The 17262-nt window shown below is 40.2% G+C and overlaps 1 protein-coding gene across 14 annotated transcripts in view; it reads right to left on the reverse strand.

Moving 5' to 3' along the window:
• Window positions 1–17262, reverse strand: part of inpp4ab (inositol polyphosphate-4-phosphatase type I Ab) — a 79332-nt gene that overhangs the window by 24509 nt on the left and 37561 nt on the right. For 3 of the 14 annotated variants that reach the window (XM_085449218.1, XM_085449219.1, XM_085449220.1), the window contains 12 exons: window positions 14026–14137; window positions 13439–13529; window positions 8992–9139; window positions 6615–6745; window positions 6429–6533; window positions 6225–6333; window positions 5971–5988; window positions 4044–4230; window positions 3742–3957; window positions 1820–1961; window positions 700–888; window positions 163–237 (listed from right to left, as the gene is read on the reverse strand). In XM_085449218.1, coding sequence (XP_085305344.1) covers window positions 163–237; window positions 700–888; window positions 1820–1961; window positions 3742–3957; window positions 4044–4230; window positions 5971–5988; window positions 6225–6333; window positions 6429–6533; window positions 6615–6745; window positions 8992–9139; window positions 13439–13529; window positions 14026–14137 — 1523 coding nt within the window. The remainder of the gene's footprint in view (window positions 1–162; window positions 238–699; window positions 889–1819; window positions 1962–3741; window positions 3958–4043; window positions 4231–5970; window positions 5989–6224; window positions 6334–6428; window positions 6534–6614; window positions 6746–8991; window positions 9140–13438; window positions 13530–14025; window positions 14138–17262) is intronic. The other 11 variants (XM_085449225.1, XM_085449232.1, XM_085449222.1 and 8 more) reach the window with 10 other exon arrangements.

Here is a 17262-nt window from a genome sequence, read left to right on the forward strand (position 1 = left end):
ATTAAAAAAAATAAATAAATAATGAGTTTTTGTAACTATTTCAGGGTTTGTTGGAGTTTACTCAGTCCAGACATTGGAATATCTCTGCCTGGACTTCTTATCAAAATCCGTCTGGAAAAGTGAGTAGAGTGAGAGGAGCACATGTGGGGAGGCAGCTCTTACCTGGATACGCCTCCTCAGCACTGGGGCTTCCATCTGGAAGAGGGGTTGGAGGTGCGACATGCATGATTAGCAGCACTGTACGCCATAGAGGGCAGCAGAGACAACACAGAAGAAACACTGCAGACCAGAGTCCAAACATCCTTATTCTCTAATGGCTCACGAGGAAGAACTCTTTTCTGTCTTATTTTATGAAAATCTAGTGTGTTTTGGGGGGAATTTGGACAGATGTTGGACCCTGGTCTGCTACAACATGTAGAAAATCTCAGATACAACAGCTACATTGCTACAGTACTGCTGCAACACTGTGCACATAAAGACACGCAGACCACACATAAAACACTGAACGCTTTTTAAAGACGAGTCATTTAAGAGCATTTTCTCAAGGAATAAAGTTGGCTGATGAGGTGAAGGAAAAATCTGCTCATGAATCCTCCAACTTCTTAAAAGTAAGCAGTGACCTGAGCTGAAAATAGATGTGGAGGGATGACTCAAGAAGAAGAAGAAGAAGAGAAAAAACAGGAAAAAAACAAAACCTACAGGTTTTCTGTTCGGGGCTGGGAGGCCGTGCAGAGGAGAGGGCAAGCTGAGAGGAAGAGGATGGTGGTGGAGATGATGATGATGGTGGAGGTGGTTCTAATGATGATGATGATGATGGTGGTAAGGATGGAGATTCCTCTGACATACTTTCTGGGTTGATCCAGAAAGCTAAACACTTCCCACCATCGCCTTTTCACACCCACATAAAAAAAATCAAGGGGTCAGCAAACAAGTTTAGAACTTTAGTATAAAACAACGAGAATATTTCAATTTTCTTATTTAAATAAATAAAGAGAACGGGTGGGTGAAATTGACTTCTAATTCCAAGTGGTGATAACTTCACACTATATCTGTCTATGTTGGAAACAAACAAGAGCAAAACTCTATTTCTCAGTATTTACTGTCTCTTTGTGGTATTTTTCTCTGAACTCTGCAGAGCTGCTAACATCTTATCGGTGACTTGCGAGAGGTTTAACCTGCACTGGGTTTAAAGCCAGACTCCAGGAATACTGTCTTACTCTGTGGGACAGGGAGAGCCGAGGGATATAAAAAAAACAACGTAGTCCCACAACTGGGACATCTGCTCACTCATAACTGCAGATCTCATGGCTCCTATAAACGAGGTAAACACTGGGCTCATGAGCTTCTGGCCTCTTCTTTAGAGTCTTTTTTTGCTGTAAACTGTGGTCCTGTGCAGTTTCTGATCCCTCACCTGTGCCGTCTGGTTTCACAACATAAAGGACCTCATAACTAAGAGATCCAAGCTGGTTTCAAAGTAATCCCATATTATTCTAGACTTTTTATACCAACTCCCACTCTTATGGCTCCCTAACTCACTAAAATGCAATCTTTTGACTTTGCTGTGCATTTTTTAGTCCTCCAGTTTGCAGATTCCTATTAATGGTACCAAAAGCATGTCAGTAAAGACATTGACCAGCTCTTGAATCATATTGACACTGTTTTCCTCCAACAGTTTACCACCTCTGAGCCAGATTAACATGTTAGCAACACATGCATCTCACCCCCCGGAAACAGTATAACACTGCAAGCATAAATTAAAGAGTGCTGATGAGAGGGCACAGAAGTAAACTACAGCTAAAAAACTGTAAGAGTCTCTTACCTTTCTTACTGCTGCCACCCTGCTGGTCACTCTGGGTACTGTCCTGACTGCCGACGCTGGGTCTCCTCTCTTTCTGAAGCAGCTTGTCGACGCGCTGGATGATGCACTCCAGAGACTTATCCACATTTGACCACACCTTCTCCTGAGAGGACATGTTTACAACATTCAGCTGTTTCAGCTTCAATTTTAGAGAGTAACAAACCAATCAAAAGAGCGTCTTTAAGTAATGTGCTAAAAAAGGAAAGGTGACACTTTGAAAATATTTATGTGCAAAAAAGGAGTAAAAAACGTGCACGTCTCACACCACTCCTAATTTCTTTGTATATATGCTATAAATGTTTGCTTGTATGTAGTTTCAATTAGAAACAGCGTTACAACTCTGAGCCTGAAAGTCAATATTTGGTGTGATCAGCTTTATTCTTCAGCACAGTCTGAACTCTCTTAGGCAGCTTTCTTGTCATGTCTTTAAGTAGTCTTCAGGAATAGTTCTCCAGGCTTCTTGCAGGACATTCAAAGCTCTTCTTTGGATGTTTCTGCCTTTTGTTCTGTTTTCTGTCCACATGATCCCACACTGCTTCAATAATGTTGAGGTCTGGGCTCTGGGGAGGCCAATCCATGACTGATATTACTCCACTGGTATTCTTTTACTGCATTCCTTGTGTATTTGGGATCATTGTCATGCTGAAAAATGAAGCTGTTGTCAATCAGATGATTTCCAGGTGATATTTCTACGGTGGCCCTGAGAGGCCAAACGGACTGCAACTTAAGAAAACACCAGCAATAAGAAAAATGTTGCAAAGGCACACAAAACACAACGGAAATAAGAAAAAACAGATTTCCAAAGCACATTTCTGTGGAAATGTTCAGGTACAAGGACTAGACTGAAAAAGAGTAAAAAAAAAAAAAAAAAAAAAAAAAAGTAGCCAGCGTCCAAAGAAACACTTTGAAACACCTTAAGAAAGCCTGGAAAAGTATTGCTCAAGAGTACTTTACAAACAAAAGATAGTCTGTCCTCCTGGAAACAAAATATAACTAAATGAGGGGAAGTTCAGGACACAGTACTGTTTTTATTGAAGAAATAAATTACAGCAGGGAATTATACTCAAGTCAGAGGAAGGAGAGGAGGAATTCAATCAGCGAAGATTCATGGATTTCATTACATGACCCTCGTCTCAGTACACAGAGGCAAAATGCACTCATGACAGTAATGTCACTTCAAGTTCATTAAATTTAAATAAAGATATTTTGCGCATCATTTACCACTAAGCAGTGTCAGAGAAGCCACCATTTCTATGAAGACTGTGTGATGACTGCATAATGTCTTTCCTTTGTCATTTGAAGTTCCTGTTCTTGTTATATGATATTTATCTACAGTAGTGATATAAAAAAACAAAAACTTTGTTTTTTTTCTGCTACTATACTCAAAAAATGTGATAAGTGCAAAATCTAAATAACAAAGTGACAAGAACTTAAATAATAAGATGGAAACTGGCACTGTTAAAGGATAATCATTTAAATATTCTGATGCGTAGTTGTGCATATATTTTCAATAACATGAGCTCAAAAGTTCACTTATAAGCATCCTGAAGCTTTAACCACCACTCACGTGTTTTTTCAGATACTGCGTTTTACTTATATTAGCTAACAGATGGCTAAAAATAAAAAAAGATTGAAAAATGAACCCAGAGCTTCTCCTTTTTGAGTTTCACCTGTTTTTTCTACTTTCAGTTGGAAATCTGTTAAATTACAAACTGCGTGTCCTCTTCTGAAGACTGGTTGTCATCCAGCTTGGTACAGAGTGTAGTTAAGATCTTAAGCTGTATGCACAACGCGTGCCAAGAAGCTCATTTGTTCTCATGCGAAAATAAATAAATAAATAAATCTGGAATCAAAAAACAGCCAAAAACTGCTGATGAACTCACCCATTCCTCTTCGTGCCAGTCCACATGCAGTGAAGACCGGCTGTTGCGACCGCTGTACTTTGCTGTCAGTGTGTCCTGGTCGTTGCGGAGCACTACTTGTTCGGACTCAGCTGAAGGAGACGCTTTGGAGGCGATGTACTCGGGCCGCGCTGCGTTCAGGGCCTGAATAGCTGAAGCTAGCAGCTTGCAGTCGCACACTGTCACCAGCTGACGGGTCTGAAAGGAAGAAGGTATGAATGATATATGATGAAATAAGAAGCGTCCCCACGTAACGTCACATCACTTCCAAAAACTTTTTGTACCTTATCAGCCAGACTGGCGAGCGTCCACTCCAGTCCGCTGGCCGATCGGTCTTTGGCAGCTCGAGACAGCCTCTCTGCGTAGTAGCTGACCTGAGTCTTCAGCGTGTTGATGTGGGCGATGATCTCTTTGGCTCGGACAATGTCCTGGGGTATGTAGATGATGGACTGAGAGCTGGAGAGGGCGCTACTGTAGGGAACAAAGACACACAGACACGTCTGTATCCGAGCTGGGACTGAGGATACTCTACACTCACCAGCCACTTTATTAGGTGCTTTATTACTTTATTAGGTACATCTGTTCAACTGGTCATGGCAGCAATTTAATGCATTTATGGTCAAAACAACCTGCTGTAGTTCAAACTGAGCATCAGAATGGAGAAGAAAGGTGACTTAATTGACTTTAAATGGTTGTTTGGTCTGAGTATTTCACAAACTGCTGATCTACTAGGACTTTGTCAGACAACCACAACCACAGAAAACCATAAAGATCCAACTTTTGTCAGCTAAGATCAGGAAACTAAGGCTATAACTTGTGAGTGGCAGTTCACTGGGTAAAAATGCCTTCAGAGGAGAATAGCCAGCCAGCCAGCTGATAAGAAGGCAATAATAAGCCACCACTCATTACAACCAAGGTATGCAGAAGAGCAGCTCTGAATACAGCAGAAGAGCACACCAGGTCCCGCTCCTGTCAACTAAGAACAAGAAAACTGAGGCTACAATTCACACGGGCTCACCAAATCTGGACAACAGAGAACTGGAAAAATGTCACCTGATCTGATGAGCCTGAATTTGTGCTGTGACATTTGGTTGGTAGGGTGAGAATTTGTCATAAACAATATGACAGCATGGATCCATCCTGCCTCAGGTTGGATGAAATCATCTCAAACTGGTTTCTTGAACATGAGGATGAGTTCACTGTACTGAAATGGGCTCCACAGTCACCAGATCTCAGTGCAACAGAGCACCATTGGGATTTGGTAGAACAGGAGATCCACATCATGGATGTGCAGCTGACAAATTTGCAGCAACTGTGTGATGCCATCAAGCCAATATGGACCGAAAACTTTGAAGAATGTTTCCAGCACCTTGCTGAACTGTGCGATAAAGAATTAAGGCAGCTCTGAAGGTCCAACCCGGTACTGACAAGGTGCACCTAATAAAGTGGCCTGTAGGTGTATATTTTTGTAATGTTTCTGTCTTATGTCTGAAATATGCTTCAGCAGGAAATATACGCTGTAACTGGAAACAGAATACTATAGCAGCAACCTGTTTAGGTTTAAGAAGGGTTTCGGTTACGTCTTAAGTTAGAACGTAAACTTCCTGCAGAAGTCTAAATCAAGCTTCAGAGGGTCTGTTTCAAAAACGTAGTGAGAGACATTACCCACTACTCTTAACTTTAGTGTTTCACAGATGTACAAACATACAGTGTCTGCATGCACATGCCTGCTCTTAATGGACCGGAGAGACAACATGGAGCAGACTTCAATAAACGCCAGGGACGGGGAACGATACCACTCGCTTCACAAATTCAGACCATCTCATGTAGAAGAATTTTAAAAATGTCTCTTTAATATTGTCAGGGTTTGACTTTTTAAGCACAGAAACATGTTTTAATGGACTTTAAAATGATGACTGAATTCATAAAGTGAGCAGTATTCAAACAACTTTGTGACAAACCTTGTGCTCGCTTTAAGACGACACACATTTTAGTTCTATATTAGTTAACACAACACTGTTAAGACTGATGCGCCACGTGCCGTTATTTCTTTGCATTAACATAATAAGCTATGCAAAACTCCATTCTTCCAGCTTAAAACTGAAAATACATTGTTGTACAAATCTTAAGGATCTATGAAAGTGTGATTTTTTATTTTGTATTTTTTTAGAAGTGTCAAATGAAAACAAGCAAAGCAGTGCAACGACTCACCATTCCTCCTCATATATGCTGATCGGAAAAGTAACAAAAACAAAATTAAGAGGAAGCCATAAAAAGGGAACTGCAGGATTAATGCAGAAATTGAAGAAACAAAGATGACAAAAAAAAACAACTGTTTAAATACAAATCACAAGATGAATAAAGCAAAATATAAAAACCCAAAACAGGAGCAGAGGTCATCGCAACTTGCTTCCCCCCACCTCTTTCATTTTCCTATGTGACGCCCCACTTTGTGCTCAACTTACTGTTTCTTTGCTTCCTCGAACTTCTGGATGATCTTCCTCAGACCGCCGTTCTTAAAACCCTGGCAGTGAGCGGCCGGGGCGCCGACTGTTACCACATCATATGTCTGTTCTGGAAAGACAAACAAGGACGTTTTAAAGGCACAACAAGAAGTGCGTGCAATCACAGCAAGATTTGTTTTTTAATAATTTGTATTCGTGTCTAACCAAAACCCAGCTCATCCTGCACCCTCATCCTCTGAACGTGAAGGTTAGTGGGCATGAACTCCAGCTTCTTGTCTGCTTTCAGGTTACTGGCTTTGAATGATGGGCCTGACAAAGAGACGAAGAAGCGTAGTCGTTATCTTTTTAACTTTTTCTTTTAGGTGTACTCGGGCCTGCACGTACACTGACCTCTGTATTCACTGAGGTCAGACAGTGTCTCTTGGTAAGCGAGTATTATGTTCTGGTACTGAGAGACGATCTGCCGCCGCAGGTTCTCCCAGCAGGGGGACAACTCTCCCAACTCCTCCAACTCACAAACCCTGCAGACGGAATAGTTAGAAAGAGGAAAAAATGAATCATCAAGTACTGCGCTCGCTTCAATATGCATTTCAAATGACTTTCAATAAGAGCTGTGGCAATTATCCATAATCAGAAATAATTTCCATAATTTAAGGAATTTCTCTGATTTCAGCTTCTCGGACGGGATAATTTGTTGCTTGTTTTGGGTTAATGTAACATCCTTTCATTTATCCTCCCTCTCCTATACATCCAGGTTCAAGGTCATGGGTTTGGTCAGTCTAAGCAGAGAAACTCAGACCTGCCTTTTCCTGGCCGCCTCTTCCAGCTCATCTGGGGGAAAACTGAATTATTTCCAAGCCAACTGAGAGATGCAATCTCTCCACCGAGCCCTGCTCTGCCCTGGGGCCTCCTCCCCACAGGACATGCCGGAAACACCTCACCCAGGAGGTATCCATAAGGCATCCAAATCACATGCCAGAATCACCTCAGCTGCCTCCTTTTGATGTGAAGGAGCAGTGGCTCTAATCCAAATGTCTCCCCAATGACTGAACTCTTCCATCCTATTACAAAGGCAGAGGCTGTCCACCCTTCAGAGAACGGTTATTTTGTCACTTCTATCTGCAATCTCATTCTTTCTGTCACTATCCAAAGCTTGCGATCATAGTTGAGGGTGGGGAGGTAGATTGACCGATAAACCAAACACTTTGCTTTTATGCTTAGCTCTCTCTTCACCAAAGCAGAGCCCCAATCCGTCATTCAACCAAGACCTTAAGGTAACTAAACTCCTCCCCTTGAGGCAACAAGTCATCCTTGACCTGGAGTGAGCACTCTGCCCTTTCTTTGCTGAAGACCATGGCCTCTGACTTGAAGGTGCTCATTATCATTTCTGCAACTTAGATGCAAACCATCCCGGTGCAAGCTGAAGACCTCTACCCAATGAAGCCAACAGAACAGAATCATCTAGAAAAAGCAGAGATGATATTCTGAGGCCACCAAAATTGAGATCGTCCAACTATCTGGCTATGACTAGAAATTTTGTCCATAGAAACTAAGGACACAAAGTTTAATGAAGCAATAAAGTACATTTCTTTGGGTTTTAAGCTGCTGTAGAGAAAACAAAACATCTGAAGAGGTCAAACTGGGTATTATGAAGTTTAAGCTATAAAAAAATTTAAAATTAAGATTCTTGTTCTTTATGTATTAAATATTTAACCCCTCAAAGGTTTGAAACAATTATTGAGCTCACAAGCTTGTCTACGGTTATGAAGATGAATCACGAGACCGCCGAGTTGGGAGCATCTATGAAGTGGAACACTGGATAAACCATAATGGTGCAAAAGCATGCATTTTAGGTCTCTGCTAATTTTTGTTTTGTTATATTCATTTGGCCTCCATCACAAAGGCCTCGAAACCAGTTACAAGCCTATGAAAGACTGTATTCCCAACCAGTTGGCAAGTGGTTGCTAGCTGTGTGCGACAAAAACCTCTTTGTGACTGCACTGATGACAACCCGATTTCTGTACTCAGCAGCAGTGTTTGCAGACAAGACACCCACTTGTCTGCAAACACTGTCCAACTACTGACCAGTAAGCCATATCGAAGTCAGTTTACACATCATTGGTCTCCTGTTGGTTATTACAGGAACTTAGTTTTGCCTCTTTTTTTTTTTTTTTATTAGTCGTGTCAATTCAGTTTCTTTGTAAGCACATTTTAAAAACAAGAGCTGACCAAAGTGGCGTACAGCTAAGAGGAAGAAAACAGAGCAGGAAAATACAGAAAAACTGAAGACGAACAAGAAAGAAAACAAAAGAAATGAGTCAAAGCTCAGGCTTTAAAGATGTCGAGTGTTGATGAGGTAAGTAATGTCCAAAGTTGAGGGAAAATATATTTAACAACTTCATTGTTATATTTTGTGATCAAAATGACTTCACAGTGCAATGGTGGGAAAATCTGATTTCTGGTGATGGTTGAAGGAAATAGCAGTTGTGATGATGTCCACGTCTCATAGAATTTAAGCAGGCTGCTGCTAAAATTCTCCACCTGCATAAATATTGCAGTTGAAACATCTGATGTTGTATTTTACACAGTGTTAACCTGTTTTGAACCCATTTTGAGAAACTATGCATTCTTTAAAAGCACAAAGCAAGGAGCGAAAAAAGTTTTACAGACAGAGGTTCAGTTTATTCAGTATAAGAAATGAAGAATAAGTAAGAACAAGTAACATGTTCTTTATTGGTAAACTTTAGAAATGCATGCATGGCTGTACCTGGCTGCATCCTCCTCCAGCAGCAGTTTGACAAACTGTCTGGGAATGTTTAGAGACAAGACGCTTTCGGCCATCTGCTCCAGCACTCGTAGGTGGTTCCCATCAGTGGTGGGGAAGCGGTACATCCTCGACATCGTGCCGCCAAACACTGAAGCAACACAAAATTCAGTTAGCTTGGATTAGATGAAGACAGATCTGACCAAAGTTTTTCTCAGTAAACAACGTTATTGCTTTCCGTTATTTTTGGACTGCCACTCAATCCCTGAGGTAAACAGACACCTCCCACTCACCGGGGACAATCAATACAACTCAACTGCATGTTGATGGAAAATGTGAGTTAGAGAAATGAAGGACGAGGAGAGAAAAAATAAAAAAACCAACAGGTGCAGGGTTGAAATTCAGAAGACATACTCCTCTCAGAATATATGACTATAAGGGTTAATGAAGCTCTGTAAAAGTGTCCAAATGAGTCACTTCTTTCCAGAGACGGAATTACTGCTCGGAGATTAGCTTGGTATAAAGATGTAGGTAAAAATGTTCACGTTCATATGTTGTAACTTGTTTTGAGCAGTCATGTATGCCACATGGTGATATGGGTCTTCAAAGTTTTGCCTTTTTGAAGTTTTTTTCCTGTGAATTATCAGAAAGCAGATCAAACATTCAGGGTACCAATGCTCGTTTCTGTTCCTCTACATCCTACACACTGAAATGGGGCTATTGAAACTAGGTTTTATCCCATGATTTATACGCTTACAAGATCGCTCAATGAAACTTGAAGTATCACAGTCTTAGTGTACATTTGATTTGGTATCAGGAAAATGTAAGGCGAGTTAAAAAGTGCCACTACTATGTCCTCAAGGGACTTTAACTCAGAAAATATTCAGTGTGTGCAGAATACATTTTGCCTGGCATCTTTAAAATTAAATTAAACTAAAACTATTAAATATTAATTTCAACGAGTTAGTCAGTTTGTTTCACACTTTCTCCTTTGGTTTTCCATGCACATAAACCTAATACCCTAAGGTCTCAGTGACACAGGGCTACAGACCAGTATCCAACCATTTTACAACCTCTGGTCAATAGGGGAAAATTTGTATTCCCCACCCAGGTACCAGGTGGTTTCTAGAGGCTGCTGGGCACTTTTGGGACCAAAACTTTGCTTGGAAGATGCTGACTTGTCTTCTAAAATTTGTTAACTACTCTCATAGGGAAAGTGAAACTGTGAAAAGTACAACCCAAACTAAAAAATCAGATTCAAGATTATAATTATAACTAGAAATGAAAAAACATTTCCGTAAACTAAAATAAAATAATAAATAAATAAATAAATAAATAATATATATATATATATATATATATATATATATATATATATATATATATATATATATATATATATAAAAAATTGAAGGAATTTTAAGAAGCTTAATTATAGAGCACATATCCTTAGATTTTATCTTTGTCAGTTGTTTAATTGTTTTTTAATTGTAATAACTATGCTGATATTCCTAGGTCTTGCCTCTAACGTATGCCCTGCATACAATATGAATAGAATAGAATTGCTCTTTATTGTCACTCTTACAAGAACAATGAAAGGCAGTTTGGCATGTCTCCATGAGTGTGAAAAGCACAATAGCCTAAGTATTTACACAATAACACAGACAAATTTGCATTTACACAAGAAAGACATGTACAAGTTATACATACACCTGCATACATACGGATACATACATACAGTGGGGCAAAAAAGTATTTAGTCAGCCACCGATTGTGCAAGTTCCCCTGCTTAAAATGATGACAGAGGTCAGTAATTTGCACCAGAGGTACACTTCAACTGTGAGAGACAGAATGTGAAAAAAAAAATCCATGAATTCACATGGTAGGATTTGTAAAGAATTTATTCGTAAATCAGGGTGGAAAATAAGTATTTGGTCACCTCAAACAAGGAAAATCTCTGGCTCTCACAGACCTGTAACGCCTTCTGTAAGAAGCTTTTCTGTCCCCCACTCGTTACCTGTATGAATGGCACCTGTTTGAACTCATCATCTGTATAAAAGACACCTGTCCACAGCCTCAAACAGTCAGACTCCAAACTCCGCCATGGCCAAGACCAAAGAGCTTTCGAAGGACACCAGGAAAAGTATTGTAGACCTGCACCAGACTGGGAAGAGTGAATCTACAATAGGCAAGCAGCTTGGTGTGAAAAAATCAACTGTGGGAGCAATCATCAGAAAATGGAAGACATACAAGACCACTGATAATCTCCCTCGATCTGGGGCTCCACGCAAGATCTCATCCCGTGGGGTCAAAATGATCATGAGAACGGTGAGCAAAGATCCCAGAACCACACGGGGGGACCTGGTGAATGACCTGCAGAGAGCTGGGACCAAAGTAACAAAGGTCACCATCAGTAACACACTACAACGGCAGGGAATCAAATCCCGCAGTGCCAGACGTGTTCCGCTGCTGAAGCCAGTGCACGTCCAGGCCCGTCTGAAGTTTGCCAGAGAGCACATGGATGATACAGCAGAGGATTGGGAGAATGTCATGTGGTCAGATGAAACCAAAGTAGAACTTTTTGGTATAAACTCAACTCGTCGTGTTTGGAGGAAGAAGAATACTGAGTTGCATCCCAAGAACACCATACCTACTGTGAAGCATGGGGGTGGAAACATCATGCTATGGGGCTGTTTTTCTGCCAAGGGGACAGGACGACTGATCCGTGTTAAGGACAGAATGAATGGGGCCATGTATCGTGAGATTTTGAGCCAAAACCTCCTTCCATCAGTGAGAACTTTGAAGATGAAACGAGGCTGGGTCTTCCAACATGACAATGATCCAAAACACACCGCCCGGGCAACAAAGGAGTGGCTCCGTAAGAAGCATTTGAAAGTCCTGGAGTGGCCTAGCCAGTCTCCAGACCTCAACCCCATAGAAAATCTGTGGCGGGAGTTGAAAGTCCGTGTTGCTCGGCGACAGCCCCAAAACATCACTGCTCTCGAGAAGATCTGCATGGAGGAATGGGCCAAAATACCAGCTACTGTGTGTGCAAACCTGGTAAAGACCTATAGTAAACGTTTGACCTCTGTTATTGCCAACAAAGGTTATGTTACAAAGTATTGAGTTGTATTTTTGTTATTGACCAAATACTTATTTTCCACCCTGATTTACGAATAAATTCTTTACAAATCCTACCATGTGGATTCATGGATTGTTTTTTCACATTCTGTCTCTCACAGTTGAAGTGTACCTCTGGTGCAAATTACTGACCTCTGTCATCATTTTAGGTGGGGGAACTTGCACAATCGGTGGCTGACTAAATACTTTTTTGCCCCACTGTATATGTATGTATATATATATATATATATACACATATATGCATGCATACATACACATACACACACACACATATTTCCACATACACGCCTACATATATACATACACATACATGCAATCTGAGGAGCAGGTGCATTGTGAGGTACACACTCAGTGTGTGCGGGGGCTGTTGCTACTATAATAAATACGGTTATAAGAAATACAGTTTACAAAGGTAGGAATGTTGGTTTGCTTTATAGTATGAATAAAAATACGGTTTATAAATAAAGTGTAATGAGTGTTGGCAGTGCAGTTATCCTTCAAACAGGGTGGAGGTAGGGTATGTTTGACAGCCGGTGGGTAAAAACTTTTATTGAGTCTTTTTGTCTTTGACCTGATCAACCTGTTCAACCTTAATTAAATAGACTAAAACTACCAGTGAAACTAATATAAACTACATTATATCTAAACATTTTCAAACAACAGAAACTAAACTGAAATAAGAAAACCCACTCTGGAAACTTAACTGAAACTAAACTCAACTGAAAATCAAAAGTCAAAATGAAATAAAAATAAAAAACAATTAGAAAATACCTACAAGTTGTGGTGTGTTGGCACAACTTTTACACTGAAGGCAAATTTTTGCCATTTCTGGTTTGTGTGACAGTTTATCCGAGTTTCACTTTCACTCAAACAGTAAACAACGAGTGTTTCTAAACAAGCTTACATCTTGTTAACGGAGGTTTTATTGTGCACCACCATGTGACTGGCAGCAGCTTCTAGCAACCACTCAACAACCAGCCAGGAATTAAACATTTTTCCTTCCCACCAGAGGTTGCCAGGGATCCACGGACTGATCTCTAAGCTTATGTGAAAGGGTTCTAATGAAGGCATTTAATGCAGGAAGATCTGTTTAACATTCATGTCTTTAAATGCTTACTCAGTTACCAGATTAAACAATTTTGATCCAAATGTTTAATTAAACTGATTAGAAATATATCAGCAAAGTACAGGACAATGTAGCCAAGTTATTTTAACTGATTTAAGAAGAAAGAAAAACAAAACTTCACCAAAACCTTACTAACACCACGCTACTTTGCACACACCGAGTCACAGAGCAAAGCTGTCCCACCTGAGCGCAGCAGGGTATCTTTGCACAACGAGGCGTACTTGATTCGGACTCCCATCGACTCCGTCAGGCTCTCGTCGACAGGCAGCACCGTCTGCAGGACAAGCACAAGCACCAACATTACACTACGTCAGCTCTGGCAGGCAGCATCCACCTTCCTTTATCTCTCCACTATCACCTACACCACACTCCCAGAGCTTCTACACAAACCCGAGATAAATGACTTTACTGCCACATGGCGATGTCTTTATTGTACCATGATCATTTAATATATATGCTTTATATGCAGTCACAGAAAGCAAGGCTCAGGAGCAAACATGCAGCATTTTACCAACATTTGAGAGACAATGAAGCGTAAACACTCAGAAGTCTGTCTGAGATATTTAAGTATACAAGTCTAATCAAATTCTTTACAAGCAAACATCAGAACTTTTGATGCAAATGCAAAATTATATTAATTGAATTAACCTCAGAACATTTGTTGAGCTTGCAGATATAATAACTGACGCCAGTGTTAGCCAATCATGGAAAATATCTACTCAGATCACAAGGAAGATAAATAAATCTGCCCGTGGCTGCCAGCCTCTTACCCGGCCGTTGATACTTTCTGGCAGACGTCCCATCGACATCCTCTGATCTGTTCTTTCCTCCATCTGCCACGCCGCCACAGTGATGTTCCCTACCCGCTGGTTCTCTGCTGATCTGCCCATTTGAACATAAAACAGCATTAAAGCTGCTAATCATTCTTTTAGTATCATTTAATTCCTAAATAGCTTTTTTAAGGGCCAAAAAACCTTCTGCAAACTAGGTTAAAATTAAGAGATCCGCTTTTAATCTTCTATGTTCTTACCAATGGCTGTATAAAGATCTTCTACAGTCAGTGGCTCTTTCTTCTCTGAAAGAACATCTTTAGCAGCCTTAGCTAATACTTGCTTCCTGTTTCCTATTCATTTTAAATGCGGTGTTCCTCAAGTCTCCCTCCTCAGCCCACGTTTGTTCTGTGTTTTTTTTTTTAATATCCTTCTTCTCAGCCGGATGATTCATTTCCAGAGTGCCACCCACCACTGCCATTTCGATTATATTGAGTTACATGTCCTTCTGCTATCCAACATCCTCAGCAGATCTTCAGTGGCACACTAAAAACTAGAACCACAAATCTGTCACTATATGCTTTTTCCATTTCAAGTTTTGTCTTGCAAATTTAGCAGGAAACACACTTAAAGTAAAGGAAGGACGTCACACATCATTTCATTTGACTAACCACATTAGGCTTTGTGTCAAGATGGAGAAAAAAATTGAAGTAAATGACAAGCAGGCTTTTATATGTTGTAAATACATAAATGACAACACTTCTTACTTTTCAAAGTAAGAAGAAACATTTCATAAAAATGAAATGTTTCTTCTGTACAGTTAAAATTCAAGCATCTTTTATTTCTTGCTTACCGTTGTGGTCAGCAGTTTACACACAATCATCATGGGCATGAATGTCATGGTAATCTTTCTTTGGCTAGACTGCCTTGATGACATTAAATCATGGTTTGCATTAAATCTTTTGAATATAAATGACCAAAAAATTGAGATTGCTCTATTTGGACCTTCTGACCCTCGCTTTTCTCTTAAGGTTGACCATGGTCCTCTGGAAAAATCCAGAAATCCCTTTGCAAAGAATCTGGGAGTGTTCTTTGATAGCAGCTTTTCATTTGAGAAACAAATAAATTCTGTTGTAAAAGCCAACTTCTTCTAGCTCAGAGCCCTTGCAAAAACTAAGAACATTTTGTCATTTGCTGACTTTGAGAAAGTGAGACATGCATTTATTTCATCCAGGCTTGACTACTGTAATAGTCTTTATTTTGGTATCAGCCAGGCTCTGCTCTCTCATCTTCAGCTAGTTCAGAATGCTGCAGCCTGACTCTTGACAGGCACTCGTAAACATGACCATTTTCCCCAGCCTTGGTTCATTTACACTGGCTTCCAGTATGTTGTAGAATTGATTTTAAGATTTTATTGCTTGTTTTTAAATCTCTAAATGGATTAGTTCTGGCATACCTCTCTGATCTGTTAACTAAAAATACTCCAAATAGAACTCTTAGGTCAGCTGCTAGTTGCTTCTAGTTTGTCCCTAGAAGCAGTCTAAAAAACAGAGAAGACCGGGCCTTTGTGATTGCTGCGCCCAAACCTTGGATCAGTCTGCCTGTTGAAATTAGGATCTCTCCAACACTAGACATTTTTAAAACCTGTTTGAAAATGGTGTATGGCGCTGGCAAGGCTGGCAGCCTTAACCCGATTTCCATCGGGATGAATAAAATATTATCGATCAATCAATCAAAACACATTTTTACACTCTAGCTTTTAATTGTGACTGAGTTTTGTTTTGTTCTTTGTGTGTGTTTGATCTACTTTTTACTTTTTTATTATGTACAGCACTTTGGTCAGCCTGTGTTGTTTTTAAATCTGCTTATAAATAAATTGCTTGATTGATTGATAATCTTGTCTTTTTAATGATTTCTTTTAACTGTTCTTGTCCAGGGTGGAATGATTGTGCAGCATGCATCTTTAACAACTTTAAAACACTGGGTGCACATGTTTGTTAACTTCTTGTTAGTGATCATGATTGTGTCCAACTGGTAGCTTTTCTTTGCAGCATAAAAAGGATTGTTTGATAGAACTCATTGGACTGACCAATACTCAAAACTAAGGGAAAGTCTAAGGAACTCAGTGAAGATCCAAGAAGGAGAACTGTATATTTAAACAAGTTGGGAAAGTCTTTTGGAGTCTTTTCTAAACAACTGCAGATTCCAAGGTCATCGGTTCAAACAACTGTAATTAAGTACAAGTTATTCAGATTTGCTGAGGTCTGGAAGAAGATCCAAACTGTTACCCTCAAATAAGAGGAAATTGGTAGGGATGCCCAGGAACAAATCAGGAACCATCAAGACTCGAGCCTGTCATGAACTGGAAACTGCTGGAAGACCAAAATCTCTGTCCACAGTGACACCTGTTTTACATCATCATGGACTGAAAGGGTGCTGACCAAGAGAAAAGCCCCTTCTTGAAGATCTACACTTTCAAACTTGACTACAATTTGCAGCTGCCCACATCAACAAGCTAGATGCCTTCTAGAAAAAAGGTTTTATGGTCAAACCAAACAAAGATTGAGCTATTTGTCCACAATGACAAGAGGTATGTTTTCAAACCTGTACCAGCTCTCAAGCAGGGTGGTGCTAGCATCATGCTCTGGGGCTGTTTTGCTGTCAGTGGTACAGGTGATGCAAAAGGTGGATGGAATAATGAAGGAGGAGGACTACCTCCAAAATCTTTAACTTGACCTCAAATCAACAGCTAGACCATTGAAACTTTGACATAATTGGGTGTTCCAATAGGATAATGATCCCAAACACACATTAAAACTAGTTTTGAATGGATAAAGCAGGTTCACATTGAACTTCTGGAATGGCCTTCCCAAAACCCCGACCTAAACCCTGTTGAAAAGATTTGTGGACTGAGCTTAAAAGCCAAGATTGTGCCAAGAAACCAAACACTTTAACTCTCCCAATTCTGCCAAGAATAGCAGTCAAATATAAGCCAGGATTATACCAGAAGCTCACTGGTGGCTGTGAAAAGTGTCTGGTTGAGGTGCAACATGCTAAGAGACCTTGAACCAAATATTAGTGGGGGTGTAATTATGATATTGGAATATGCAGTTGCTTAGAAATGGCTTCAAGAAATCTTTCACTCGCAGTCAGTTTATGTCTTCAAAGTGAAAGTGGTGCATCAAGACGGCAATAAAACAGCAATAAGTTGGAGTGAGTTTTGCTTAAAGAACTGGG

This window comes from Copadichromis virginalis, linkage group LG23 (genome assembly GCF_057382275.1).
Source record: "Copadichromis virginalis isolate Kocher_CV1m ecotype Utaka linkage group LG23, C_Virginalis_male_GT1.1, whole genome shotgun sequence".
NCBI lineage: Eukaryota > Metazoa > Chordata > Actinopteri > Cichliformes > Cichlidae > Copadichromis > Copadichromis virginalis.